Below are 27844 nucleotides of genomic sequence, written 5' to 3' on the forward strand. Positions count from 1 at the left end.
TAAGCGAAGGAGGCTGAAGTCACTCGTGGCTGAAGGGCGTTGAACACAACTTCCTCCTGCATACGCACACACACGTGTCCTTAATCGTATCCGTCTAAATTCGTATAGTAATTACATCCATCTGTCTTGTATTCTGAAGGCCAGCTGTTGAAACCCTACGACTGTAATGAAGACTGTCTTCTGGGCTGTATGGCCGCGTAGTTTGACGATGTTTTAGAGATTCATGGTGCCTCCATTTTGAGGGCAGTAAGGTAGCAAGGACCTCTGAAACGTCGGTTAATCAGACTACACTGCTCAACGATCCAAGAGACAATCTTTATTCTCGCCGCCATGAGAACCCTAAATCTCACTTAGGATTTAGCTGTAGAGCCACCCAGTTTTATGCAACAACAGTGCAGTTGTGTTATCTTTTTGGCATCACACAAGTGTGTCAGACAATTCCGACAAATCTTGCAGACAAGATAATAATAGTGTGCTCCGAAGTAAGCTTTTATCTGCATTTCCTTTTCTGATAAAGAAATTACCGATAATGGAATGGGCGGGTACATGTGTCTGAAGCATTTAATAGGCATACCACTCATTGATTGAATGATAATTTGTGTAACATTTTCTCTGTAGTAGCTGTGGGCCCGTATGCATCTCAAGCCAACCAAGACAATCTAATTTGGTACCTGACCTGTTATTTTGTAACCTTCCTTCTTTTCAAATTTGAATGGCAAATGTGAAAGCAGGGCTGGTCACTTGCCCAGATGCAGATTACAGACGGGGACATTGACAAGATAAAGGTAATGGCCTTAAATAAAGGAAGTTACTACATTCATCGCCCTGATGACGGAGGCAGTATGGCCTCCGAAACGTTGGTAAACATCTACCAGACTACACGGCGCAACAACCCAGAAGACAGAAATCTTCATACTAAGAATCGCCCTGATGACGGAGGCAGTATGACCTCCGAAACGTTGGTAAACATCTACCAGACTACACGGCGCAACAACCCAGAAGACAGAAATCTTCATACTCATCGCCCTGATGATGGAGGCAGTATGACCTCTTAAACATCGGTTAACATCGACCAGACTACACAGCGCAACAACCCAGAAGACAGAAATCTTCATACTCATCGCCCTGATGATGGAGGCAGTATGACCTCTTAAACATCGGTTAACATCGACCAGACTACACAGCGCAACAACCCAGAAGACAGAAATCTTCATACTCACCGCTGTGAGAACCTCAAATCTTACACAAGTTACTGAGTGTTGTCGGTATGAAACAGATCACGAAATGCGAACGAAGTGTGAATTATCGTTAGGAAGGAAATTTCTTGTCTGTCCGAGCGACGGTCAATTCAGTTTCTCAGTAAGGACATTGCCTCTTGCACTTAGTTAGCTTAGTTTAAGAGCGCGATCATTGGCGCATTGGACCAACTTCGAATGCCCTTACTCGTGTGTTGTGTAATACCGTACTATTTCACCTGTGGTAGAGAACAGGAAGTACAAGACAGCTTGTATATGCTTACGCCATTTGATTTCTGCTTAATGTCGTTCCAGCTGCTGAGTTCCGGGCAATTCCGCTACGTCAGAATCTACTTTTAAGATACAGCGTGTGCCATATCTGAGGTCTTAGAAACTAATAACTTCGCTGTCCGAAACTTTCACCGGCTTTCATCATCCGGTGTAGTATAATTATTGTCTTCAGTCTTGTATCTACTGTCGAGAGTTACGATAAATTATATCACTTTCAAATCTAATTAAAATCTACTGCCTCCATGATACATAACCGCCGGTGGCGGGCTTTGGAGTTGTCGGTATTGGACCTGCGGGCTCTGCTACCAGGAAGTTTATTTACATATATAAATACATATACATATATACGTACACATACCAGATTTCTTACTGCCAAATATACGAGTATATAGTTTGTGTTTCCGGAAATAAGCGAGCCTAATTGATAATGATTATGCATTGAATGACACATTATTTTTAGTTCAAGGTTATAACTCGAGGACAGTGTAGGCTTGCTGACAGTCAGATCTTTTCTTAGTCGAACTTCGCCTGCCGTTGCGTTTCTATTTCGTATTCGTGAACTAACTGCATTTATCTCACCCCGAGAAAATTATCTCAAACGGTAAATCTCCTGACTTTTATTCGGTAAGTACCCGATTATGATCTCAGCTGAGACACCAACCATTCTGAATGAGAAAATTTCTCCGTTTTCCTCAGTCAATCCAGACTATGCCTGGATATTACCTTCAGATATACCACGGTCAACTCTCTCCAGAATACTTCCCGGCTTACCGAACGCGATCATCCCCGTCTGTGATTCGACGCTTAATAAATAACACCAGCATTTGATACAACGTTGTTAAATACACCGCTGTCCATCCGTTAATCCTGTGTCAACTACTTGGGTTTCTTTCTTTTCACGCTCTGATAGTTTGATTGTGCCTGAGGTGTCATGCTTATGTAACTTGTAATTTGTTCTTTCTCAAAATGGCATGGGGGCCCATTATGGAATTAAATGGAATTGAGTGTGCTATTTCCCGGATACTCGGCCTTAGCAGGTGTCCGTATCGTGCAGTAAGAGCCACAGAACTGCAATTATGCCGCGTTGTAAAAACTTTTTTGTGTTCTCATACGGACAGCTGTAGGAGGTGTCAGCAATTTCTCTCTAAGCTTCAGGAAGAATTGGTTGCAGTGTGATTATACTCTTGATTCAAGTCACGTTGTGGTGAGCTCATGTGCATTTATTGCTGGAACCTTCCAATTCTTTAGATGTGTATACGTACGCTACCGTTTCCACTACCGATTATATTTATTCTCAAATATTGCTTGCCAGAAGTGGGACGTGATGCCAGTTAGCATATTGTAGCAAATCACATATTTGTTTCTGCGATCAAATTGGAGAAAGGGGAGTAATATTAAATATGTAGATTACGGGACAAATAAATCTATGAATAAATATTAAAGAAATAGATGGATTCAATCGTATTTATAACGAGTTGTTTTAAATACGTGCAATTAAGTGAGCGAACCCAGTCACTCAACTTCTGCGATGGACTGGTAACTTAACCAGAGGACAGCGTCTTTTATTCGATTAACTTTCGAGATTTATAAAACTGCATCTAGATTTCAGTATAGGCAAATGCTGATACAGTACTTTAAATAGGCCATGGGCCACGACATCTTATATCCATATCCTTCCCAGTTCATTCATCATTCACGTTCATTTTGACATTCGTCGATATTTCCATAGACTGAATACACACAGAAGATGCTTCACGTTAATTTTCAGGGCGACCTGGCTGGTTTTCTGTTGAAAGTGAAGCCATTATAGAACATTAAAAACTTTTGTACGTTTGTGTATTTAACTATCTATCTAACTAATTAACCAACGCAAACTTGTAATAAGTTACATAACACTAATTTACTCTATGAAGTTCTCCATTGCATCCTGTCTTTACACACATGGTTGTAGTTTTCCAAATTTCCGGATGGATGTTACAATGACAGGTCAGATTGTCAGTTTTCGGCTTTGTGCAATGTTGACTAACAGTCGGACGGATGGACCCCTCAGTGTCACTGATAATTACAGGAAACGTTTTATGCACACGAGTGGTATACGTGCTGTTTGGCCATATCAACTATAGAACGCTGTTTATGTGTGTCAGAAAGAAATCTAGCGAGATTTCAGGTTTTCTCTGCGTCGGGCATGCAGATGTCTGATTTCTGCGCCATGAAGTCTGGTAGACTTTTACCGACCTTTCAGAGATGCTTGATGCCTCCATAATCAGGGCGACGAGTAACCCTCACTCGAGGAATCTGTTGGAGATACGGGAACCAGTCGGACAAGGCACAACTGTGGCCTGAGTCCACACCTCTTTGTCAACTCTGCATGAAAACATGAATACATTTCGCGATTCCGTATAGCCCGGAAATATTTACAGAACATTGAAGTTCAGGTGATTAAGTGTGGGGACAGTTGCAGATGCGTCTTGCCACTGCAACGGAAAGCGTGTCAGTAAGCCCTGCTGGGAACTAGAAGAGTAGCCAGAACAAAACAAAAGTTGTCGCTGTAAGCCACTGACCTACATCACATCTTTAGTAAGAGAGTTTCGTAAAAACTTGACTTTAAAAGCGATGTGTAAGTCAGTCTCCAGGTTAATAACAGACGCATCGGCTATCCTCGTTCTCGATTTTATTATTGTCCTCCAGACGAGACCTAGAGAAGGCCTGTCTCTTGTGAGTCATGTGCGTGACCCACTCATAAAATGAATTGGTAAAAATTGTGTTTAGGCAATTTTATACAAATATCCAGGCTTGTAGATTTGTTGATGAGGACCGGCCAACTCTTTGGAGCGGAGTACTTACTGACAGGCTTGTTATGAGAGTGATCAAATCCGGGAAGATGTTATGATGGGGAGGGGCTGAAACACGCATGTGGAAGGTGATAAATTCGTATAACATCTTAGTTGGAAAACGTGAAGGGAAAAACGTTTTGATTTGAATATTGCGTTAAAATATATCTTGGAGAAATTGGATGAGGGTGTGGTCTGGATTCAAATTGCTAAGGATAGAAGCATTTTGGTAGAATTTGATGTTTTCACGGCGGTGGATCTGAAGATGACTGTCTTCCGGGATGTTGCGCCGTGTAGTCTGGTAGAAGTTTACTGACGTTTCAGAGGTCCTTGCTGCCTCCATCATCAGGGCGATACTCTTCGCATACTTTGTTGACCTTGATGTTTATTACAGATCCATGTTGTCAAAAGGTTCAGAAAGCGTGACGTTCCTCCATTTCCCCATACGTCTTCATGACGTGCTTAGGTACTGTGCATTATTTATTGTTTTGTCCTTATTTAAGCATAAGGACAAAGTTAAGTAACCCTACTGTCTCCATGTTAAGTTCGTTCAAAGATCGTGTATTGATGGCGTTTAGATATTTCTGCGTGGTTGCAGGAGTGTTGCAGGAATTGGTCCTTCACATTGCAAGGTTACCCTGAGGTGTAGGATCACATGGCATAGATCAGTTTGTTACATGCTTCCTGGGAGAACACAATGTGTTGCGTAATGCAGTGGAAGGTTGCTGTAACAGGTTAACTAGAGATGGGAATTATATTGCATGGGAAGTATTGCTAGCTTCTCCTGTCGGAAGTGAGCATTGTCTGTCTGCTGTTTGGTCTTTGTCATAGGCAGCGTAATTACTATCGAGTATTTATTTTAACATTTTTTTAAGGCCATAATGGACAGACGGAGTGTGGACAAAGTTCAGGCTCCTGCCGTAAAGGTAAGTCGTATGTTTGAACCCTTTGGAGCACGATTATCTGAATAATATTTTAAAGATTCAGTTTCTACCACAAAGAAAAAACAACTCGTCTCCATTACAAAGATCAGTTATTTAATGCTCTTTAAGGATATAATCACGGTTAAGACTGAGAAACATAGGAAACCCATTCAATGTTACTGAAATAGATAGTTTGTATACTTACCACTTGGATTTAAAGGCTTAATTGTTTTATCTTGGGCATGTAGTTAGGTCTGGAGTCCGATAGTGGCTTTTCGACACACTCCACCCTTGTGTAAACTGATCCTGTGATAAAGAAGTTGTAATTAAACTGTGCGTCAGTCAGTGTTGTGTACAGTCGCTTAGTAAATATTTCATACTCTGTTTGTTTTGCTGTATGAACTAGAAAGGCAGACGATTTAAAACAAGTGATTTCTCAATACCAGCTTTCAGCGCCGCTAATGGACTTTAGCAACTTGTTCAAAGGTAGAGTTAGGGGCTAATAACATTAAGTAGCCTGTATCTCGTGAAGCTTGTTTCGCATTAATTAGACCGTGGAATAACTCAATATGCTCACCATACATCAATTCATAGTATTGACATTATGTTATTTCCTTTTCGGTCTTCCAAATAGACGTTTTCCGAGGTGTTTCCCCACCAAAATTATGCGCGATTCCTGTTTTCCTTCGTCCTAGCCATATACTGAGATCATTTGATTTCATTATCCTAACAATACTGGGTCACCTATATACTCGTAAGTCGCGAATTTGAAGGTGGTTCTGGGATGCTGCTCTGGTGATGGAGACTACATGACGTAACATTCAAGGTGATGGCGCGGTGAGAAACAAAAATCTCTCGAAATTATAGTTACGTAATATGCTATATTATGTTCAGTAAAAATTCCACAGTATATGAGTGACTGAAAACCAGCAGCATTGAAAAGCTGTTAGAATTTCAAAATATGCATGTAAATGTTTATTCACTCTCATAAGTCGTGGACTAAACGAGAAATCCTGATAAAATGTAATGTATTTCCGAATTAAATTAAAATCGATCAAGTAATTTGTGTCTCTCTTTGCCATGGATGCTGACTGACATGAAACTCACAGGTGGTTTTCAAATTTCTTTTTGAAGCGCTCAGGTGATTTGCAATTTTGTGTGTTTCTTTGTATTAATAAAATTGAACATGGAAGACAGGTTGTTCTTTACCGCAGCACGTAAATATGCTAACACTATTCGTTTGCTTATAAAAATAATTTTTTTGTAGGAATTTCCATCTGTTTCTAGTTTCAAAGGAAATTTTTAGAAAATACGTATATCGTATAATTGATGCTAAAAGGTGTTGATCAGCTTAATGTCTGTGTACAGCGGATTTGCCCTTTATTGAATTGTGACTCACGTAAGAGTATAAAAATATCATGACCCTGATTTGCTTCTTAGCAAGCTTTTATTTTATTTTATTTTCAGTTTTTTCTCTCCCGCTCTGTTTCCTTGTTGCAATAAAACGAATTTGAACCTGATTAAATTAAAGCCATAGAAACCGATAGGTGCTTTTTGGAGGTCAGGTTTCTTTGTGAGCAAACCGCAGGCCTGTTGACAGTCTGCTTCTTGTGATGGATACATTTCGCTGTTAGTTTGACTCCTCAATGCCACGTAGAGTGGAAACATGTCTAAATATGTCATATGTGTTCAAGTATCTTATACACACAATTTCTCAGTCCCCATAGACCAAGGGTGTACAACTGAATGCGTATGGGAGCTCGGACTGTATGTTCCATCATGGCCTCTATTTATTTATGCATTATTTGCACTAATTATGTAAAATTAAAGTGCATTGATGAGGTTATCTTTCTTGTATTTGACGGTAGTGGCCTGATGATTAACACAACGGCAGTTTTAACATTTTCCCGCTTCTAGCATGCCTATTACCGGATATCACGCCCGATACAAGGACCCACTTCCGGATAACTGGATCTTGACCGTGCGTTATCGCGTGTTCCTCAACCTTCTGCCATGAACCGGCGCAGATGGGCTCATCAATGTGTGTGTCTGAACCACCGAGTGTATTTCTTCTTAGTTACATTGGTAACATATGTGACATTAAAGGTTCCGCGTAAAATCTGGAGAAGAATGTGTCTCATAACTGGCGGATGTTGACAGTGTAGAGTCGCTGTAGCGAATTGCTCATTTCACACAGATTCTGTGGATGTGTGTGACGTGTGTGCAATGCTGAGGCCGAAACAGTCGTATATTGGCCTAAGTTCACGACCACGTGAAGACATAAGTGACGTATGTGTGCGGTCCCATTTGACCTGTGACCAGGGAAAATCTGTTATTACTGATCAACGTTGATAACGAAAGAGACGTGAATTCCCAGTATTGTTTGTAGCCTATAGGACAAACGAAAATTTTGCTATCGATTTCACTACTTGTTTGTAATTTTTTTTCCTATGAAAGACCAAGGAAAAGAATGCTCTTGAGATGTAGTGTATGAGGGAATGATGATAAAGTTTATCTTTCTAAACTGACTTGACATTAACCCATTGGTGGTTTTTTTTGTGAGCAACGTAATGAATCTTTGACTTTCACTTCCAACTTGTGTAGAAACCAATAGTCGTTGATGTAAATAAATTCCTCAGCCTTCTACTTTGTCCTGAACAGATAAACCGTTCAATACACACCATTTTTATTGAATACTCTTTTTAATATTATCCTCACATCTACGCTCCCAAGTGGCCCCTACCTTTCAAGTAAAATCGAGGAATTTATTGAGTAGCAGAAGAATCGTGTAGGGAGTATTTAATATTTATTTAGATAATTATGAAAGGAACATAATAACATATGCTAATTCCAGCATTTGAATTATAGACGTTTCACATATTTAAATAGCTTTCAATAAGAACTGAGCTGAAATGGCTACTTTTTTCTGTAGAAATTTGTTAACGTAAAATATTTCAGCTCGAGATGAAACACCAACCACTGCTGTGTAAACATCTCTTTCATGGATCACAGTTTCTTATAACCGCGAACTTTGTGTTGTGCAGCTGCGCTGTAGTGAATGAGTGCTTTATTTCCAGACCGAATTGCAAAGCCACGGCGTTGCTTCCTGTCAGAATGCTAATAAGTAGGCAGGGTTGTCCGTTCAGCTGCCTGGGATGGTATCATGTCTTGTTAATGTTTCCAACGCTTCTGTGTCTAGTGATTAGAGCGAGAAGAGAAGAAACATTAGTTACCACACTCTGGATAAGTGTTTATGGTATTGGATGAGTTTGTTTGCACTGAAAGTGGGAAGGCGGTCACAACTTTTGACCGCCTTGTACGAAGCCCCCAGCGGTCTTGAACCACTCGCTGTCTGGGATCGAGGTTTCGAATCCTGCTGAAAGCACACGATTTTTTGAGTCGTGGTGCCCTGCCTTGGGACGAGCTGATCCCCCTTCTATGGAGTCGTGCCAAATGTTGAAACGGATTCGTAATTTCAGAAATTCTAATTTGGAACGGGGCAGAGGGCAAATTCGTGAGAGCTGAGGGAGAATGAAACTTAAAGTTAAAAGACTTTTTACAAAGTTCATAATTCTGATTAGGCTGTTGTGAAGCAAGTTGACAACTCAGTTTTGTACTGTGATTTAGAAAACGTAACTATGTTGGTCACCCCTGTGCCATGCTTCTTCTGTATCTCCCCCCCCCCCCTCAGTGCCTATTCTTGTACGTACGTCTTTATTCCACGGTGTTTTAGGTAATGAAAGGAGTGAAAAATTCATGGAACGAAGATGTGTCATGAATAATTTTGTTCATGGGTAATGAAAGTCAAAAATTAATCTTCTAGTCAAGCAACGCTCCGGTTTGCCTTCATTCGGTGTGAGGACTATATATACCACCTTCGCCTTCATCTGTAGTCATACTTCTTAAAGAAACCATTGTTTTGTTTGCCGTATATCCGGCCCTGAGAGGAATGCTAGATCTCTGATGATGTCTTGCAGATGTGACGGACAGATTTTGTTTCAAGCATTTCGCGTTATTCATTCTGAAAAAAAAAATACTTGGGTCCTGTATCACTTCGCTTTTCGGTTGAACAAACGAATTATAAAATATAAGTTTTAAATCACTTCAGAATTCCAAAAGGGGTGTGACATTAGTGATCATGTCATATTTAATTTGATAAAATAATGTTAATCAGTGATTTTTATTACCAGACTAACGCGTAAACAATACCTTCCTTTCCAATTATTTTTTTGCTGTGTAGTCTGAGATCCTGAAAGCGTCGTTAAATAAACCATAAACATAGTAAAATGTATACGGGTCGGAAACATTTTGTTCCCTTACGTGATTGATGCATTTCATAATGAAACTGTGGTCATCTCTACTGAAGCCAAGAACTATAAGTAGGGGCTAGAAGTGGTTCTTAAAAAACACGAAGTTACACCTTTAAAATAAAAAAGTCACTCAAATTACATTAATAATTCGACTTCTGCTAGTTCCGCGTCGGTTACCGTAGTTAAGCCCGTTACCTGGGGAATCCTTAACCAGCAGCGCAACCACATAGGGGAATTCGCCATTTAAGCTCCAGACACTTCACTCACGCGAAGTTCATTTACCTAAGAAAATTCTGACGTCACGTGCGCCATTTGCCTAAGTTACATTCTGGCAGACGCATCATAATCGCTACATTTCTTAACTAAATACATTTGATGTTTGTATATTTGTTTTGAAAATACGCTTATACTCGTGTCTTCACGTGTTGGGCTTGCTTTCTCATCCGTAGAAAAGTGTGGTTTTGAAAACTCTATTTGTTTTATCCGCAGTGAATTTCGAGGGAGAGATTGAGAGAGTGTGGCTTCGCCCATATCGCACGCCTGTGTTCATGTCCGTGAGCACAGTTCTTTGTAACGGTGGATGGAAACTCCGTTCGTAGCAGGATTAGGGACGGCGTTGCGTTTTGAAGTGCAGTCATGAACAAAATAATGTGGTTCTTCAAGTCGGCTGAAACGTCTTGAGCAAACTTCTAATGTATGCTCTAAGAATAATCCGTAGAATTGATTTGATTGGACATATGAGCGTAACTTTGATTTGGAAGGCCTGAAATTTAATTTCCTGTGTTTTGCCGAAAGTTAAAGATGTTGTACAGCCTTTCATTTACCTCGAAGTGCGGAAATAAGAAAAAAATCGATTGTGATATTTCGCTTGGCCTGGTTAAACTTAGTTCTGAATCGAACTTTGTCTGCTGTATAATACCTCAGCAGTGTTCCGTAGTTACGGTAAATTTTCCACCCGTTCGTGGTTCTGTTAGTACCAGGTGAATCGAGCGTCAGTCTTTGCGTGATGTTCGTCATCCCGTGATGTCAAACTGCTATGTTCTCTCTGTTCTGCCTGGCACCGCTTGGGGATTGATCCCGGCTGAGCTCGTCATATATACAATTGTACTGTGCGGTTCGTGGAACCCAAAGGTTCATTACCGTATTAACAATACCCCTGCAATTATCCCTATTCCGAGCCAGATATATCAGGCCCACTTCCACAGGTCGTATTTATTTAATATCCATTTTAATATTATCCTTCTATATAGCATAGGTCCCACGTCATAACCTAAAAAAACGAGCTGGCTGTAATTGAAAGGGGTTTTGCTAATGCTAATAAGGTAATAATACCTTTCTAGGTTGGTATCAGCTCATTCCGCGATGGATTTAGGCCAGAAAGGGTAGAACATTTCGTTTCTTCCAATCACGTGGCTGCCGTTGCAGTCCATAAGCGCTGTTTTCATCAGCATATTTCTCGTGTCACACTCTGTAATGATTAAAACGTGGTTACCCGATGTGGACCCTCCGTACCCCAGGGGGTCCGTGAAGCTTTCTACCGGGAGCTAATTTTGTAATTATAATTCATTCAAACTGATACGGAATGTCATATTAAATTACAGACACAAATTGGAAAACGATTACACAGATATTACAGTTCATTAGTAGTTAAATATGTTTAGAAAGTGATTAATAAAATATTACAGATTTGGAAACCTCTGAATTGAAATGTAACTGTCTCTGTTGTTTCAGGTAAGTGCTGACTGGATGTGCAACGCCTTTGAGGGGTTAAGCTGTTGTGGTGATCTGAAGGTAAACTGAATAACTTGGTGGCCACTATAGATCATCAGAAGATATGCTTGTTTTGTTATAACTGTCCTGATCCAAGTATTATAAAATTTCTGGATTCTCAATAGAAATTAAAAAATAAATAAATTAACCACGACCGTCTGTTTAGCCCTTTTATTATTTTCTTGGGAAAAGTAACAAGTTTGATCCTGGTGATTATATTTTCACGTTACTGCTATTAGTCTCAAACTGCCGATATTTTTATATGCCGATTTCAATGTCATTCGGTAGAATATCCCTTTAAACCCTGCACAATACGAACTGATACGCGTTTTGCAAGTAGTGTGAGTTCTTCGCGTTTGGACGTCACAGATTCATAAATCATGATCGACGGCTGTACAAGTGGTCAGATATCACCGAAAGTTCTCACTGAACAGACTGTTACAGTGGTGTTTGTATTCTGGAAGTACTCGTTTCGAATCCTGGTCGGGCTACCTTATGTTTTGACTCGAATTTCCTTACAATGTATCAGTCTCCTTACCTGAATTCCGGTCTGTTACGTTCATTTAGGCAAGGATTGCTTCCTCCCAAAGCTTTACTTATTTATGTTATATTCCAACCTTACACTACGTTTTAACCTGTAGGCTAATTTATACGGTTGTACCAACGTTGTTAACATGAGGATCAGTCAGTTTGGGACATAAAATACAGACCTGTGTGATATTCAGAGCTGTCTGGATTGATTTTAAGGACACTAACCTATAGTGTTTTAATTTAATAATTTTCGAGAATTTTTCTCATGAAGTTTTAAGTTGTTAAGTGAAGGTATGCCTATTTATGTTCACGTTTAGCCTGTAATAGAATGTAAGAGTGACGACATGCGGAAGCTACGGGTGTCTCACACATGCGTACTGAATTCTACAATTCTCGGTCCATTTATTTCAACTTTCTCTAAAGCAGAATTTCTCGGCTACCTTCATTCCGTTGTTATTCTCCCTTAAAAGTTAAGAGGTTACAGTTTCTAACTTAAAAGTGTATGATGAAAGCGCCCGACCTCTCACTTATGAGCCGATAAATGAACTGAAGAGTTAACGCATTATTTTTTAAATTCTCTCTGGTCGGGAGAAAGCGTAAGGCATTAGCTGTCTGATAATAGTCCTGGTGTTACGTTGTATGTTCTTACAGTTTTACGAATCGGAGTAACGAGGACATTAAACTTTGCTTCATAATTAGTTTTCCTACCGGATATTACTAATGCGGTAAAACGAGGTAGTAGAAGATGGACAGAACATGTAGCACGTGTAGGAAAAACTGTCAGCCATATAAAAGAAAGGGCACACGATTATTTCTTACATTTTCAGCTACAGTACTCCCATCTTACAAAATAGACGAGACTCACACAAATGAAGTTAGAACAACGATAATTATTTCATTCCCAAAGCTGACTGACCCGACATACGTGCGTTTGTCGTGGAGGGGGCGTAGTGAACAAGCCGTACTTGGCAGTGGGTGGTCTGAGGTCGTGAACACTTAGGTGGTCTCTCAGATTAATAAGGTCAAAGGCCATCGGTGATGCAGTTAAACGTTGCCTGATTTGGCTTAATATTGTAGATGCAACACGAGTAGGGGGCATCATCAACGCGGAGGACAAATTTTTCTGTTCTTGGTTTGGTACCACTGAAGAAGGTCGTTTCACCGCCCTTTCCCTGTTATGGGCTAGATGAATCCAGTCTATGCCCTCTTGTTCTGTTTCTTTAAAATCCTACCCACATCTACTTCTAGGTTAACAAAGAAATGTCTTCCTTTCATGTTTTCAGAGTAAAATTTTATAGGCATTTCTCATGTCTGTCGGGCTACATTACTCTGCTGTCTTATACTTGTCAATTTGATCGTTCTAATGTATGTTGATGAAGCGTATAAGTAATCAAACTTTTAATTTAATATTAAATATAACCAATTTATAATGAATAAAATAATAAAACGTTAAAACCAAAAACAAAATGGTAGTGTAAGGCAAATCTGAAGCCCTGCACTGTAAAAGAATAAAGTAAATTTGAATTAACTTTGAAAGTAAACTATAAACAAATTAAGTGACAATAATCAACTCTTCCTCTCGCACCGACTCCAATTAACAATAAAAATAAAAATAATAATAATCTGAATTAATTACTTATTTTATTTGAACAACATCCTTCTAACGCCGAAATCGTTTGAAGTAAACTCGGTGTTTTGACAGTAAAGTAAAGTAAAGTTTGTCCCACTACACGCCATGTAGGCGTTTGGGGTGAGTGGAGGTATAGCTCCTCTCTTCCTTGACCTCGGCACTAGATGGGGGTGAGTGGTCAGCATCACGCCCCGGCCGGCTTTACCCCCGTGAAAGGACCCCGGTACCCATTGTAGAGGAGGCTGGGTGGGCCCCAGAGCCGGTCTGGACGCAGAGGCTAGAGGAAAAATCCTCTGCCCCCGTCGGGGATCGAACCCCGGCCGTCCAGCCCGTAGCTAGTCACTATACTGACTGAGCTAAATGTCGGTTTGTTCGTGTTACTGTTGCTTCTAATGGTTTAGGAAGTCCGAATTCGGCAGAGAAGGAAAGAAGCATATCTTTGGCGCAATAAGTTGTATATTTTTCTAACATTACGCGTTTTTATTTTCTTTCGTGTGATCGAAAATACGACATGCTGAACTATCGCATTTGATTTATTGGGCTTCTAACAGCGGCAGCGAAAACCATTTGGTTCACGGAGAGCGAAAGATACCCATTTGGCCGTATAAGCCACCCAGTGGGCAGAATGTGGCTGGGTGCCTACCTGGCACGTGGGTCGGGGGCTGGCGTCCTAAGCAGCTTCCGCCCATAGAATTTAGTTCTCCGGGCGTTGTCGCCTGTGTTCGGCAGGAGGGCGGAACCATCACTCTATTGAAATTATAAAATAAACCGCTTAGTTAGCTGTATGGGAAGATGTTTCAGGGACGATGTTTCCCTTACGTGAATCATTTTATCGCCCTCGGATTTCTCAAGAGGTTAAGGTTATTCGTCTTCCTTGACTTGAAACAATCTGTAGTGGGCTGAACCTGTCCCGGGTAACCGTTGTGGGATGAGCACGATTCTTTCGCAACAGTTAAATGCTTTTTGTCCCTGTCTGTACGCGTGTTCGTTGATTGAAAAGTGTCTTATTGTTTGTTTACGTGATTCACCTTACCATGTGATCATGTCTGTCGCGTCTCTTAAACTGGTGTGCATCTTGAATTTATGGGTTGTGTATGATTTCGAGCGTAAACAGCCATTATTTATTTAAACAGCATCGGCCAGTTCATCTTTCTAATGGAGATGTGTTTTCTTTGCGGTACTGACTGAATTATTAGTTGTTGATCAGAACAGCTTTTGTTTAATGCCATTCCATTCGGAGAATTGTCAATTATATTGCTTTCGTCAGGGCATCAAAAGTTTCCAGGGCAACAGAGGAGGACAGTGAAGATGCTGATGGCATGGAAATGCACTCGTAAGACGTCGATCTGTGAACTTGTTCTCGAGTTGGAAGTCAGATAGGTTTTCTGTAGCAAGCTTCAATGCTTGTCCTTCGAAGCGTTATGCCTCTGAAGCAATTGATACACTTCACGAGATAAGACGGAAGTGAGTACTCCACTGGAGGACGTAGGAATTCTGTCGATCTTGTTAACGTCGACTTGTGGAATTGGAAATTAAACACATTCATAACCAAGTACGTTCAGTGTGTTTCTGAGATGAGGTAACGCCAACGTAACTGCTTGGTTTTGTCTACTCTGAATTCAAACATAAATTTAATTTATATATTTCAAGATAACATGCCTTCAGATGTCACAACATTTCTGGCTTACAGCATCTGGTCTCCAGTGAGCAGGTTATTGTACCGTGTGGTCTAGTGTAAGTTCATTTCAGAGGTGCTAGCAGTGGAGGCAGCAAGCACATCTGAAACGTCGGTAAACTTCTTCGAGACTGCATGGCGAAACGACCCAAAACCTCGCTTCTTAGCAGCGTGTAAACATTATTAATTTACTTGTTTATTTCTACGTAAGAGGCCATGTTTACCAACCGCGCGAATCAATTGGTAACATTATATTTTGATGTTTCGATGTTTAGTATTTAGGAAATTTTATAAGTGGATTTTATAGGCTATGTTAAGGCATATGTTGTTTTATATGGGTGTGAAACATGGTCTCTCACTCAGAGGGAGGAACACAGATTGCAGGTGTTTGAGAATCGGGTGTTGAGGAGGATATTTGGGCCTAAGAGGGAAGACGATGGGGCGTGGAGAAAACTGCACAATGACGAGCTTAAAAATCTGTACTGCTCCCCCAGTATTGTGAGGGTGATTAAGTCGAGAAGAGTGAGATGGGCGGGACATGTAGCGCGCATGGATGGGACAAGAGGTGTGCACCGGGTACTGGTTGGGAAACCTGAAGGGAAGAGACCGCTGGGGAGACCTAGACGTAGATGGGAGGATAATCTCAGGCGGGATCTATGGGAGATAGGAGTTGAAGGAAACTGGATTTTGTTGGCCCAGGACAGGGTCCGGTGGAGGGCTTTGGTTAATTCGGTGATGAACCTTCGGGTTCGGTAAGCCATCTAGTTAGTTAGTTAGTTATGTTAAGACATGTAATTAAAATGGTCGTCATTAGAACATGATATTTGTGTTTGCTGATGCAACGCTTGTATACCTTGGAAAGACGTGAGATAACTACGATTATAGTTGAAGGACATGGCATGAAAGCATTCTGTGGACAGAATCTGAAACTATGTTGATAAATGACTATCAGGCACTTGGATATGAATAATAACACGATTCTATCAATCTTTTTTCGGTATGACTTTTAATTCTCTTTGGATCTGTCAGACGAAGGTCCTTTCTTACGGATTATGACTTCATCACTTGAAAAGTGAACGTCGAATAATCAAAAGTTGTGTGGTAAAAGTAGAGAACTTAATTTATTTAGCGTTTTATATCTGCTCGAGACTCTCCTCAGCGAAGCGTAAAGAGAAATTGCTTAGAATTTAAATTGTCTTCCTGTTATTTTGCAACACGCCAAGAACTTGGGTTTCCGTGTGCGTTCAGTATGCCGAGAAGTGTGATGAACAGTCCATTTTACTCGTAACTGGTACACGTTAAATTCCTTTGCGTTACAAATGTGTGATAGTTAAGGACGGGGTCGAGAATTTCTTTTCCAAACGAGAGTGTTCTGCCCACTTTCCTTCTGTTATATGTGCTCAACATTTTCATTCTTGTATTGCACGTGTGACTGGAAGTTATATTCATCATGCACTGAAATCTTGTCACAGAAATGAGCGATGTAATATTCAGACCTTCATATTAAAACCCAAATTTCTGTAAGCTGTATCTGAGGAAAAAGAAAACAGTTTTGAGTTTTACGTAAGGAATGGTTGTAGTTGATCAGTATGTACCAAAATTAATTTCGTCAGTGCCAATGTCAAAATCAAATTTAATCACAATTGTCTAATTACTTCCGGAGATGAACTGACATATTCCCCTAATCATTTTTCGTATCGTAGAGAAACCCCGCATACCCTAGTTCCTTGAGGTCCATTTTAATAATCTCCTTCCGTCTTTTTCTTGGTCTTGAAAGTGCACTTTTTCCCAAATGCTTATTAACAGTGCGTACAATTTTCTTGTCACCCGTATCCTAGCAACATTTTCAGCCTACTTTAGCATATGATTTATTATCCTAAGAATTTTGAGTGATTTATATAGACTACCTAAATATTAGCTTTCCTCTTAATTTCGTGTTTAGGGACGAACTACTCCGATTATAAGACGACGGCAGCGTTTTACCATTGCCCCAACTCTCTTGAGTCTGATGCGTTGGATGTAGTTCACGGCCAACGAACTCTTGGTGGAAGGCAGTTCTCTAGAACAGCTGATGCATGTAGGACGCCGCCCCGTAAAGAACGCTCTTGACAGATCAAGGACTAGCAAGCAGTTCTTTATGGAGAATAGTCGTAAGATTTTTTTTAAAACATTTGAGCTACAAGCTCGTAATACGCAAGAATACGGACAGCCTCGTCACCTGCAGATATGGAGGCTTTCACGGCGACGAGGATTTGGTTTGTGATCTGGTCTTCTGGGTTTTGACACCTTGTAGGCGGTCACAATACCAACATTTCGGAGGAACGTAGTGAATTTTTAGCGAAGTAGCTGTGATTCCTCACTCTGTGGATATCTGAGCTTCTGTTAGCTTTGTGACAATACGAATATTTGTGTCTTCAGTAAACGAACATCGAGAGAAACTATGTAGCCTGGGCAAATAAACAGAGAAATGTCTCGGAAGATATGCTTTCTCCGTTGTGTACTAGGTGCTACACCTGCCAGCTCTTGTTACAGGCCTCTTAGTGGTTATTCTTCGAAGGCAACTACATGCGAAAACATGTGTATGAAAATGTGAAATAAATTTAAGAAGGACAAGTAACCACTTTCGAGGTGAAACGAAGTTCTGATTGTATGCACACGTGGAACTGAGCTGCAGGTTAGAAGTGGGATTTTGAACTTCTCAAAGTCACACTTACAAATTCAAGAGCTGGCGGTAAACCTTGGAAATCCTTTTTAATTCATACACCGATGATAATTGATGTTTACCTAAGCGAAACTTGCAGTCTGCGAACAAAGTGAATATATTCGCGTATCGTCAGTTGTCATTTTACCGAAAGGCGGCTTCTTTCAGCTTTCATTAAATGACAGCCCATCAGCTTTCTCTGCTCTTCTATTTCTCTGCGGTGATTGTGGGATTTCTCCTGTCAGGTACTGTACCCTCCGGTTACTGATGCGCTGTTAGATTTTTGTGTGTCGTCTGCCCGCATGTTTTAGCTCCGAGACAACTGAAAGGATTGCGATATAATTTAGTATTGGAGGTCTGTGCCATTTAAATTTAATTATGGTTTGTATCGGTGAAATATGTTCCCTATTTTTACATGTATCTCTTCTGGGTTGTATTCTGTTGCCTTCTGCTTGTATTCCAGCGTTTCGGAGGAACGTGCTGCTGCCTCCATCGTGGAGGTTGAAGCGAGAGGGTTTATGACGTTAACGTGTTTTCTAAGGCTAGCTGGAAGACGCCAGAGTACAGCCGCCTTCATACTTTCTGCCGTGAGAACCTGAAATCTCCCTTGAATCGCAATGCTCTGGATGGGTTAATATTTAAAACAAGAAATTGGTGTCGTTTTCATTCGTGGTCAGGCAAACGGCTGCTAACTGTAGTGCCATTGGCTGCTGTCGGCGGATCATAACGGTAAACGATCAGCTCAAAGGAGTTGTCCAGAATACTGCACGGATACTTGCCATATGTGTTCTACTCCATTTTGCATATGCATTATGGAAGTTGATTGTTTATTTCAGATAACGAATTTAATAATGCACACTCCATATGCTCTTCGCAGTAAAATAATATTTATTTCTCGCCTTTTATTTAATATTTACTATATCGAAAAACGATCCGAGTAAAAGTTAGTAGAGTTTCATGCGATCTATATTTTATCCTCCGCACATATCTGTACAAAAAAAAATTTAAAGGAAAATGTATACAATTTGATTTGAACGTAATTGATAACACGGGTTACATTCAGCCGAAATTTCCGTGATGACATCTTCTGTACACTACCAAGTAATGCATCTCAGTGAGATCATTACTCGAAGACTTATCTTGCTAATGGACCGACCAAGACAGGCCCCACTTGCTTTTTTCGTGTGCAAAAGCACTTAATATTCATATAAGGATGGGAAATATCAACCGAAGCCCCCCCAAAAGATGGCGCCATCAGGAAGGTAACCAGGCACATTTCAGCGGTTTTAATTCAGGCATATTAATTAGCTTTCCAATAGTTTGTCATCTCTCAACTCTGCTTTAATTTACAACCTTCGCCAGTCACGAATGTGGATTATTCCATTGAAGTTATTCGGTGGACTGGTGGAAAACCTTTCTTACTTATTAGGACGCGCCACGTAACAGATTTGCCCTACATAATTACCCTGAAGGTCAACCGCTATTGTGAATTCAAAGCCACGCAAGAGGCAGGGGTTCCCAAACAGCTGCATCTACTGCAGTGTTGAAAGATAAAAGTTTTCCTTATTTTATACGTAAAGTCAACTCTGGTTGCTGAGGAGAATATCTGGATATGGACTGGAGAAAACTGCGTATTTAAGCGTTCCATAATATATACTGTTCAACGAATATTATCAGGATGATCAAATTAGATATTTCAGAGTTCATCTTGATGATGGAGGCACCAAAAGACAGCCATCTTCTTATTCGTCACCGTGAGAACCTTAAATATCCCTTAAAAATTTAGTTAGTTTTATATTACTTTGTATGTTATGATATTCTGCCATTCGCCTGAGGAAAACCGCGTGTAGCACAGAATAGCGCTATGATATTGTCACCTGGATGCGAAATGATTACTGTTCGAGGCATGTATTAAAGCTTCATCCGAATAAACAGGACATATGAAATTATCCGTGACAACCGATCTCTAGAAAGTTGAGACGTGAACTCACAGTTTTTTTCGGATCGAACTCTCGGCTTTGCATTCGATCTACTCAGGTCGGTTGTGGCTTCAGTCAGTTTCTGGGCAAAGTCAAGTCCTCTGTGCTTCTGTGTTAATGTGACGTTTTAAAGTTGATCTGACGCTAAGCTGTAAAACGTCAGAAGCAAAGTAGTTGAAATTTACTAGCTCGTATTTCGAGAGTCACAGATACCCCCGAATGATTTGACACAGCACGGCGAACATTTGTAAGCACATAAAATTAAAGCATAATCGGGATGTAGTGTCGTGGGTCTATTAGCGTCCGCATATTTTATATCATAAATTACGAAATGGTTTAGATTAATTGTGATATTGGCGTGGATTTTACGAACGAATAAATTAACTTATGATCATACATGAATCCAACTCCATGAAAGATAGTAATTTTGAAAACATGCGTACTCCACTTTTCTATATGAGATTTGTTCGGTACATTTTGTTACTGGTTAACATCACAGTTTAAGTTATCTCACTTTTGGAAGCCAGTCTCCCGCCATCCTCGTCTGTGGGTTTACCGATATAGCACAGCGATACAGTGAGATATACGACAGAAGTGTTTGAAACCTCCTCTGGTACTTGAACCTTATCATGACGTCTCTCACTTCACAGAGAGATCTTTGGATCTATTTAAGGCTGAAGTGGAATTATGGGTCATTCTTATGAACCACAGAAACAAGGGTCAGACCCACGTAAAAAAATTCACACTGAAGGCATATACATAAGGTTTAGTCTTATTTAATAAGGTTTTCCAGCAGCTTATCTGTCTTCTGGGTTGTTGCGATGAATCGCCCTGATGACGGAGGCAGTATGACCTCTGAAACGTTGGTTAACATCGACCAGACTACACGTCACTACAACCCAGAAGACAGAAATCTTCATACTCATCGCCCTGATGACGGAGGCAGTATGACCTCTGAAACGTTGGTTAAACATCGACCAGACTACACAGCGCAACAACCCAGAAGACAGAAATCTTCATACTCATCGCCCTGATGACCGAGGCAGTATGACCTCTGAAACGTTGGTTAACATCGACCAGACTACACAGCGCAACAACCCAGAAGACAGAAATCTTCATACTCACCGCTGTGAAAACCTCGAATCTTACACAGCTTATGTGTCACTTTATTGTACGTGAATGAAGGTACTTGCACATGTGGGTTTCCTTCCTCATGCATTACAGACCACGTCTGTTGAGCAGACGAGTTTCTCAAACGAGAAAAGCGGTAAAATATAATAACTGAAAATCAGTAATTATAAACTTTAGTAGATATAAAATGCCATTTTTCAAACAAATAGCGAATTTGAAAATATGCAATTATTTACATAAAATCTACACTAATTTCAATCACAGTACGTTACAAAGAGCCACATTAACGAAGTCCTTTCTCTCTCTTATCCTGTTTCTATGAGACACCCTTTCACGTTTTACTTGCATGCTCATTCCGTTTTCTTCCTAACGAATATTTTGTTCTCCCCCCCCCCCCCCCCAAATTCTGTGTTTTATTCTCCGATCTCGCATTTCAAACTTCTGACATACTTCAGCCTTTCACTACACTGTGTCATTTCTGTTTCATGCGCACGTATTTGCATGCGTGTCTTCGAATCGTTTATCGGCATTCTACCCTACGTGTCTGATTGTGACTTGGCTCTTATTAGGGCAGAAACGAACAACGTTTGTTTCTTGATGGCTGGACAATCGGTACTGAGTCATTCAACGAATACAGTTTTTACTATTCCAGTCACAAGACAAACCATAACATTTGAACTGTGTCTGATCGGCTTATGCTGTGAAGTCCTGCCTACATTCTGTTCTATTGATCTGATATCCACAGCTATAATAATCCGCTTTCTTTAAAAAAATATTTTACGGTTCTATTATTCGTCTTATTTAAACAAACGATAAATTATCTGTTGTTGATTATTGTATAATTTCGTTTTTGGCATTGATGTACAATAAGTGGAATATATTTGAAAATGTGGAATAATTTTTATACTTGATAATATTTGTCAGATTTTTTATGAAGCGTGCGATATTTATTTTCCTGTTAAAATCAACTGCCTTGTCCTGAGATATGTGTCTGTAACATCCCAGATCAGAGAATTAAAGACTTTGGAATTCGTGATGAAGGATCTTTCTTAAAAAGTTTGAAGTCTTACTATCGTGTTTACAAGAACAAGGCAATGAACCCTATATCCTGAACCAGATGATCCAATTACATCCTCCAACCATATTTTTTTAGTATCATCCTATCTATTTCTCTGTCTTCCGATATATTCAGATCTCACCGAAATTGTGTATGCATTTCTAATAGTCTTTCTTCGAAGCGTCCTACATACCCTGCCCGTTTCATCCTCCTTGAACTCTTCACCTCATTAATATTTGAGAATGGGGAAGGTTTTGAAGCCTGTTATGCAAAATTTCCCACTCTCGTCCCCTCTTAGGTCCAAGTATTCTCCTCATCATCCTGTTCTCGTACGCCATCAATCTACTGTTCGCGACTGTAATCTTGAGACTTGCGGGTTGCCTTTAACGCTTCGGACTGTATTCCTTGCAAGTCTCAATATTACAGTCGCAGACAGTAGGTTCGACGCGTATGTTGAGGGACCAAGTTCTAGACCGACATAAAACAAAGGATGATTCATACTTTAGTCTTTACATCCTTGAATATTTTTGTTTTGGGAAGAAAATAAATGAAAGGTTCTCGTGTGTAAAATCATAAAGTTAGACTTCATCTTCTCATATATGCCACAGAAGGCATTAACTCTGTGACGCTGTCCCGGAGAAGAATTTGTATGGGGGGGGGGGGGGGGGCATCAAAGACTGACTCACTCGATGATTTTTATCGTGTGCACGTTTTGGATTTCGACCCTTCACATGAGTAAGGTGATACTATAAAGTAAAAGTTTCTTCCAGTACAGACCATCTGGCGACTCGTCAAATACGGTAGCAGAATCAAGAGGAGTCCAGAGCAATGGCCTTAGCTTTCTCGGATCTGTTGCCACTTGGCTTAGTCCTGAGAGGGTAGGACTCGGTCAGAATTTTCAGTTTTACTACTGAGATTTTAGTTTCCCCAAATGATGCCCTCGCTAAGTTTCTCCGCCAAAAACTTTGTATTTCTCATTTTCCTCGTGCGTGCTGTGTGCCCAGCCCATTTCTTCCTTCTGTGTTTACGTGCCCAGACAAATTTAGGTGGGGTACATATGCTAAAGCTCGTCATTATTTTTCGGAAATAACAAGTTAGGAAAGTGTTCGCCGGGATTTGGTTTTTGGCATTGCGAAGGAAATGGGTAATTCCCCGGGCGAGGTTGGAAGAGATGGGATGGGTATGTAGCACGCATGGAAAAGAGAATTGCATGTGCATCCATATTTTGGTTTGACATTCTTAATGGAAAATACCCTTTCAGGGTCGTAGGCATAGATGGAAAAACTATATTAAATTCCTATTAATAACTAGGATGTGAGGGTGTTGATTGAATTAAACTGGCTCAGGATAGGACCCAGTGGCGGATTCTAGTGCACACGATAATGGACATTTGTGCTCGTAAAGGACAGGTAATATTCTGACCAGTTGAGCGTCTGTCAGAATTTCAAGAACGTTTTCCTGGGAGTAGGTGTTTGAAATTCCGAGCAGTAGGCAGGCTTCAGGTGTTAGTCAAACGCTTTGTACGTGGTGTGTGCAGGCTGGAGACCCTTCCCGATAGCGGGAGTTGTTAGGATAATGATGGTTATGAATTGCGAGATCTGTAAGTAGGTTGTCATGTCGTGCTCTGAGGTGGCAGTGGACGTTTGAAATCGCAGGCAGATGGCGGAAGTAAGGATCAGTAATCTTTTATTAAAAATATTCACTCGACAGGCCTTTCTTGGCAGCAGGGGCGCTGTTGGTAATGAAGTGTGACCTGTAGGTGTGTTCAAGTGATGTAGCTTGACACACTGGCACACTTATTCTTACCTTAGTGTCACTTGATTAGTTTGCAGTAGAAATCGACAGTTGAAAAAGTGTGCCTCTTAACGATGAACGGGACAACTAGAGTGAAACTTGAATTTCTTGGCTGATTCTTTACAGATGTGAGCTGCAACTGTTTTTATTAGCAATGCGAATAGTTGGCAATTTAAATTAAAATTTTGAGCTCTTATTATTGAGTGAGCTGTTGTAGGTAAGCGTTATTTTGTACTGTGCTGAATGAAGTTTTACCCTGTCTGTTTTTAACGAACTATCCTCAGACATCCCGAAAATTTCCGACAGCAGATAACTGTGCTTCGAAGTCTGTAAGAACGTGTCTTATCGATTCATTTCTTAGTTTATTTTTCTTAACTGCTTATGTACGATAAGTCCTGTAACTGCGCAGTTTACCAACTTTTCAGGGGTCCTTTCTGTCCTGACCGTCGTGAAAACCTAAAATCTTATTAAATCATATAACGTTTAGGTATCGATTTGTATTATTACACTGTTCATAACTGTTTTATTTCTTGTGGGGTTTAGACGCAAAATGCAATTACTTTATTTGTCTGTTGAAATTGTATTCTCATTTGTGTATATTTATTCAGTGTATGAGCTAATATCTGCAATTCATCTTCTGAGTTTGACATTATGCCTCTTACTTCGTCGTCTTCAAAGATGGTAAACCACAATAACAGTTCATTAAAGTTACTTAGCGACAAAAACAAATTGTTTGAATTCTTTTGTTTTGTATTGACTGTACGCAGGGCAGAAATAGGTCACGCTGGTGCCAGTGGATTTAATCCACCAGGACTTACGTCATTTCCCAGGACGAATTATATAGAATCTGCACTTATTTAAAGGGCGCGGGTCATGTGATAAATACCATGACAGCTGTTCGGAACGCGGTCCAGGACTCAGCCTGTTACGGTCCTTTAATAAAATAGCATATTGACAATCATCACTCTTATTAGGTTCCCGATTTGTCGCATCGTGGAGGGATCGTGAAGCCAGTGAGTGGTCGGAATATCACAGGACATGTTTCAAATGTTTAATATGCGATTACAATTTAATATTAAAATTGTAACGTCTGCACACATTTTTCGCTGTTATTTCTGCTGTCTTCAGCGAAAATAACTGATTGAAAACGAAGGTTAGCGTATCTATATTAAGCCTACCGTGCATTTGAGAGGAAACTGGGCAGGACGGAGACAAAAGATATTACAATCGATACTAGAAGGACAATTTCAAGAAGATGAGTTTCATTTTTCGACATCGAGGCAATTTATTAAGACCGGACGAAGTCTGAAGAAGTTGATTCAGTACTTGGCATGTACGTTTACACACGACGTATACATTACAGCGATATCCGATGTGAGTTCGGGTAGGCGACTGCAGATTATTCCGGTTGATCCGCAGACTGGTGGTTGACTTAAATTCTGACTAAACGTTTATAAGTTTCTTGTGGATTAGCCAGCGAGTGCCTTAAATTTCGAAAGAACGAAGTGAAAGGCGAACCTTTCCACGGAACATGCGTCCACAAACAAACAAGATGCTACTTCCGCGTTGGTTTCCATACCGACTGGTAATTGCGTACTATTATCTATAATAAAAACGCAGATATTTGGTCCAAGGTTTATGCAGGACTTGTCAGTTAATGTATGTGATTTTACGAAGAATTGATGGTGAATTATTTAAATAAAAGTATTGATTCAAAGGCTGTTTCACAACTGTGTTTCAACAACAAATTTTTGTGTGACGTCAAACACCAATAAGTTTCGACATACCGCAACACTAAAATATTTCAACGTATTATAAGGTAAGTAGTGTTGTCACTGTTACACATACACACGCATTTTACAATCAAATTACAGGGGTGTGAAAAGTGTTGATTGCTCATTTATGCTACGGTGTCTAACACACGCCTTGCTGTCAGCAGTTCAGTGTGTCGTTTCAGTTTTTATGCATTTTTTTTTTCATAGAATGGACAGTTTTTATGTGAAGTAAGAAAGATTGCTCGAATTTTTGTCAGGTGAATTTGGATTACATGATATCAAATATTTTGTAAGGCTTACTGAAGTTTATATGGCATTGTAATTAAATATTTGTCTACAAACTTGAGTCTTCTTCCTGGAAGACAAACCGAGATTTCTTTCGATATAACAAGACAATGGATGAAAGTCAAGTTAATGTAAATTGTTATGTTTCCTGGTATAAATGCAAGGAGTTGAGACTTTCTTCTGTGGTTTCCAAGGAAACCCGCGTTGTCAAGATTCGTCTCTTGGTGAGAGCGTGCCGTAATAATGTCACAATGGGACTTAAGTCACTCGCATTAGTTTTATTACGTCTTGTTACATCGAGGATTTGCATGCATCATAACCAGCGTGGCATCAGCATCTAAATGATTACTTTGGTCCATCAGCCAAGTAGCATAACCACTAAAGTCTTTTATGACTCATTTTCTGTAGTATATAAGAATACCAATTTGCTGGAAAATGCATGTTGAAAGAGGATAAGAACGCACTGGCAATGGGGGTGAGGTGGGAAATTACAAATGCATACAAAATATTAGTTGGAAAAGAAAGATACACGTGCTTAGGCCTAGGTCGAAGGATAATATTAAAGTAGATACTAGGGAATTAAGGCCTGAGGTTGTTGACTGAATTAACTGGCTTATGTTTGTCTCTGTAGGCGGGATTTTGTGAATACTATGATGAATCATCTCTTTCGAAAAAGGCAGTGAGCCTTTTGACCGTCTTTGCACCAGTAACTGTGGACTTCTCAAGGAATCGTCGTATCCCCCCCACTCGTGCTACATTCTTACCCATCTTATCGTGCTGCATTTTATTGTAATGTTTGGAGAAGTGCACATATTACGCTGTGCCTCATAGATCCAAATATTCTAATCAGCATTTTGTTCTGAGAGACAATAATTGTTTGTTCTTCTCATAGGACGAGAGACCAAAGTTCACGCTTCTGTAATCTTAAGGCTATGAAAGTTTATTAAAAGTGATCGGGTAGCCCAGCTTTCCAGTGAACGTACTGTTTCAAAAATTTCGCAGGCACCATTAGAGACGCCACCTTCATATGGTCATTACATTTACGTGCATTTGTAGCGAACTTGCCCGGAAGTACAATGACGTCCATGGTCGCTGGGGCACGTAGTTCTGTGGTCTTTTCTGGAAGGTGGCGGGGGCTCAGCGGTTTTCAACCAGTCTAATCATGCGTGTCAGTAGCAACGAGGAAGAGACGAGTCGAAGTTCAACAGAAAAACTGTGAGTGGTTAAGGAAGTCAGAGAAAATTTAGAAATGTAACACGCAGAGTAAAGAATGGTCCATATTTTAGGTTTGCATTTTATAGTATGCCTATCGTTACTTCTTTTATCAGTATGTAAAGTATTCTTTCAGTTTTCCCATCCAATCTCTTCTTAATGGGTACTTTTTTCCTTGCTGTATCATATTTTTTGTTATTATGTCATGAGAACTATTTAGAAATTGTAACAATGCCAGACTGCTTTAAACCGTTCCAATAAAATGATGCTGGGTACGAAATGTTTAGACGGTTACGATTAATCGATTCGATTAGCCTTCTTTTTTAGCGTCTCGTAGCTTTCCTTAATCGATTAAGAAGCACGACCTTACAACAATAATTTGGTTTAGCGTCAGATATGTTTTGTAGAACATAAAAGAACATGGCTGGAGCGCGAAATATATTTTACTTAACGGTTTGATTGCAATAACAAATGACCCGTTGGAGACGGGCTTATCACATTTTGTATGGAGATGCGTTATAAAAATAGTAAAAAATTATGTGTATGTCTTAACAATTACAAACGCGACGATGATGCAAAAATTACAGGTTATCAGTGTTATTGACAAATGTAGTTACACATCACTAAAGTCCTTAGCTATCAGTGTGTAGTTCTTGTTAGTATTGTCATTCGGATTGAATAATTTTAATTTAGGTGATCAAGACTCATTCTCCA

The 27844-nt window shown here is 40.1% G+C and overlaps 1 protein-coding gene across 2 annotated transcripts in view; it reads left to right on the plus strand.

Moving 5' to 3' along the window:
• Positions 1-27844, plus strand: part of jvl (javelin-like) — a 67265-nt gene that overhangs the window by 13459 nt on the left and 25962 nt on the right. For both annotated transcript variants that reach the window (XM_022066378.2, XM_087355485.1), the window contains exon 2: positions 11322-11381. In XM_022066378.2, coding sequence (XP_021922070.1) covers positions 11322-11381 — 60 coding nt within the window. The remainder of the gene's footprint in view (positions 1-11321; positions 11382-27844) is intronic.

The sequence above is a fragment of the Zootermopsis nevadensis genome, unplaced genomic scaffold, assembly GCF_977971745.1.
Source record: "Zootermopsis nevadensis isolate Lab colony 2312 unplaced genomic scaffold, Znev_1.0 Znev_ptg000024l, whole genome shotgun sequence".
Classification (NCBI taxonomy): Eukaryota; Metazoa; Arthropoda; class Insecta; order Blattodea; family Termopsidae; genus Zootermopsis; species Zootermopsis nevadensis.